This window comes from Marmota monax, unplaced genomic scaffold (assembly GCF_021218885.2).
Source record: "Marmota monax isolate L192 unplaced genomic scaffold, Marmota_monax_Labrador192_F-V1.1 WCK01_AAM20220418_F8-fsc00482, whole genome shotgun sequence".
In the NCBI taxonomy this organism is placed as follows: Eukaryota; Metazoa; Chordata; class Mammalia; order Rodentia; family Sciuridae; genus Marmota; species Marmota monax.
Window position 1 is genome coordinate 222,255 of NW_026694066.1, and position 3,871 is coordinate 226,125.

General features: G+C 36.5%; 1 gene segment (V, D, J or C); it reads left to right on the forward strand.

Moving 5' to 3' along the window:
• Nucleotides 1-1,664: 1,664 nt before the first annotated feature.
• Nucleotides 1,665-2,332, forward strand: LOC124106598 (T cell receptor alpha variable 13-1-like). The segment is given in 2 exon segments: nt 1,665-1,822; nt 1,989-2,332. Coding segments are annotated over 2 exon segments (396 nt in total).
• The last annotated feature ends 1,539 nt before the right edge of the window (nt 2,333-3,871 follow it).

Consider the following 3,871-nt stretch of genomic DNA (forward strand, 5'->3'; position numbering starts at 1 on the left):
GGATATTCATCCACTTCATTATCTCTGGGATCAGTTGCTGGTGAATTATGAACTTGGATTGTGAGTTCAAAGACAGCCTCAAAAAAGTGAGGTGCTAAGTAATTCAGTGAGACCCTATCTCTAAATAAAGCACAAAATAGGCCTGAGGATGTGGTTTGGTGGTTGAGTGCCCCTGAATTCAATTGCTGGTACACCTCCCCCAAAACAAAAACAAAACCAAAACAAAACAAAACAACAAACAGACAAAAAACAAGAAGAAAACAGGATGAAGCAAAGTGAAACATTTATACATGCACATATGTTTAGTTATCAAGTTGAGATTTATAATAGCAGGTATCCTTAAATCTTTAATGGCACAAGATGTGAATGAAGAGTTAGATTTACTCTGTGTGACTCAAGGAGAGTAGTGAGTACAAATCAGAAGCAAGGGGCTTATAGGAATGAAGTCACCTTGATTTTCTAGAAAACTTTGCTCATGATTAGTTTTGGGGGTCAGTTTCCTATTTGTGCTGTCCCTATAGAAGACAGAGGCAGGCAGTGTCTAACTAGAAGCCTAACTATTTCCTTTCCTCGAAGTTTTAGAAAAATAAAACAAAACAAACAAACAAACAAAAACCTTAAGTAGATGAGAAAGGGTATTTTTTTCTTTGCAGAGGGAAATGTACCCTGCTGACCTATTTTATCAAAGTTTTGGGGAAAGAAAAAAAATAATAGAAACTGGGAGAAAAATCAATAGTCAAGGCAATCCCCCACCTCAGGAGGGTTGGTTCATAGTTTATGGGAAATTCCAGGGAAAATATAACATAGTCATTGCATTATATACCTAAAATCCATGTTAATAACAGGAAATAAAATCACATTAAGAAAAAACTTACATGTGCTTACATATTTTGAATCTGTAGTCTGATCTTTTGTGAGGCTATCTCCTCATTCTCTAAGGATTTTGTAGAATAAAAGTCATGAGAAATGGGAAAAAGTTTCTTAGAGCACATCAAATTTCTCATTGAAATTCAACCCAATCTATCTGTCAAACTCTCTAGAGTATTAATAACTCAATAACTCATCCTCATGTTCTTTTACCATTAAGATTTGATCTTTACTTTTTTATCACAAGCATCTTTACAGAAGGAAGAAGTCATGGTTTGACTTTTGGTACTGCACATTCTTTGGGAATGGTGGGTCATGTGCAAGATGGAGGAGCAGAGTCTGAGACAATGTGATTTTCAAGTATCCAGTGATTTTGGCTATTTGACACTGATCTTTGGCTTACAGTTTAGCTGTTTATGAGAGTGAATCATGGTGCTTCCTTGATTTCAAACATGTCAAGTCACCAACAGCAACACCAACAGCATCTGTGTCAAATTTATTAACAATGACTAAGTAGTGTGTACAACCATCAACTCTGATCTTTATATACATACTGTAAATCTAATCTCTGATCTAGAATCTACATTTACCTATTTCTCTTTCTATGTATCTTTCTTAGTCCCTGATAAGGTAAAAGACCATTTAACCAGAGTTCAGAGTTCAGTAGTTAGGAATGTGACCACAAGGTGGCAGTCTACCACAGCTGGTGCAGAATCAATGGGGGTTTATTTCAGTGGATTCTGAATGAATAGGCTTAGGAGAGAAGCAGGGCTTTTTTCTTATTGGTTGGGTTAACAATAAGAGAAGCCACTATAATTGTTAGAGAAAAAGGAACAAATTGATAACAAAAGTAGCTCTCCTGGGTAGATTGCAAATCTGGATTGATCTCAATTGGGAAGAACAATGAAGACATCTCCCTTTGCTTTATTCATGTTCTTGTGGCTGCAGCTGGACTGTGAGTTGAGGATTTGGGGGAAGCAGAGTATATTAGCAGATGTTCTTTAGACATCTGGGAAGAAGACTGGTTTTTTGCATGTTTTCCATAGTCACTGAAGAAAAGGAATATTCTGAGGAGTAACCACATGCCAACATTATCTTTTTTTCTTTTACTTTCTGCATAGGGATGAGCCAAGGAGAGAAGGTGGAGCAGCACCCTTCTACCCTGAGTGTCCTGGAGGGAGACAGCGCTGTTATCAACTGCACTTATTCAGACAGTGCTTCCAACTACTTCCCTTGGTATAAGCAAGAAACTGGAAAAGGTCCCCAGCACATTATAGACATTCGTTCAAACAAGGAGATAAATCAAGTCCAAAGATTCATTGTTGTGTTGGATAAGAAAGCCAAACACGTCTCCCTGAACATCACAGCCACCCAACCTGGAGACTCATCTGTCTACTTCTGTGCAGCCAGTACACAATGCTTCCCAGACACCTGCAGCCTGTACTCAAACCTGCCACTGGGCTGAGCTGCTTCCTTTGCATAAAGTTCCCAGTATAACATTTACTATATTTATTTTTAAAAGTGGCAACTATCATATAGACATTAAAAGCACATAATAAAAATGTTAGGTTCATGATGATCCAGAAAGAGTTAGAATATTTTGTTGGCTGATTATTGCTTAATAATTATTTTTAAACTTGCATTTTATGTGTATTTAAGGGGTATAATATGGAGTTTGAAAATCATACACATAGCGAAAATTGTCAGGTGATTGAAGAGATGAATAGGGAAGGCATCGGGAAGGAGCTTCCAACTCTAGGTATCTCCATGTGATCAACAACTCTAAAGCTTAAAGGATTCTTAAAGGGAATTAGAACTGTTTTGCCTTGAAATCTAGTCTTGGAAGATGAGTTTACACCTGCTATTCAGGCTCCTCTCCTATGAATAACCCCTTGTGATCAACATAATCCTTATTGTTGGTGGGCTTTAGACTCTTTAGATATCACATTAGTTATTTTTCTGATTATAAACATTACATAACAAATATTAAAAAGGTAAAATACAAAAAAATGTGAAATTTACTGTGCAATAGAAAAAATATGTAATTTGACTCTCTATGTAACCATTTCACTCTCTACATGTATCATATCATTGTGTTATAAACCCAAATTATATGTAGCAAAATTTATTTTAAATAAATGTATTTATTTCCACTTATATATGTCTTTCTTTTTTGATAAGTTACAGTTTGTAATAAAAACTAAATTTATTCCTTCACATTTAATTTTAATGGCTATTTTTATTTATTTTCATGGCTATTTTTATCTTTATTTCTGGCGTATGTTAAAAATTTTACAGTTTACTATATTTATTTTATATATTTTATATATATATTATATATATATTTTCTACCAATGGCTTTTTAGAGTGGAATTATAGCACTAGTGTGACTATTGCCTGAAGTAAAGCCTATACCTAATTAAGTTATTTTAGTAGTAATTAGAACAAAATAAGATACATGAGAAATATATAATATTCTATTATTAAGGTGAGAAAATACTATTTAAAGTATAAAAAAAGTTAAGGATTGAACAGGAGATAGCACCCTGAGTGGTTCCAATCAGCCAGAGAATTCTATTCTGATAGTCTCTGAGGCACTGTACAGGTGGGACCATGCCGCAGTCTGGCTGGGCACAAAATCACGAGCCACTCAAGCAGGAACAAAGTTTATTTTTTGAAACTGCCGCCAATGTCCAGTACCCCCCGGGAAGATTTTTTTCACCCACGCGGCCTCCTCTCGGAACCGCAGAGGGAGCTCCTCCCCGGAACTCCCTCCTACTATACTTCCCCAACCAATGGGAACTCTCCAGGAGTCCCGTAGCCGGCCTAGGTGAACAGCATGAGTCCAATATCCATATGAATGCAAATCTTAACATAATCATATCATCTCAATGGCTAGCTGGCGTCACCTTTCGACCAAAAATGCCATGCATCATATACTTGGCTCTTAGCAGGACCAGGGCCCGTGTGTTTCACGGATTCTGCATTAGTGCTCATTTTCTGA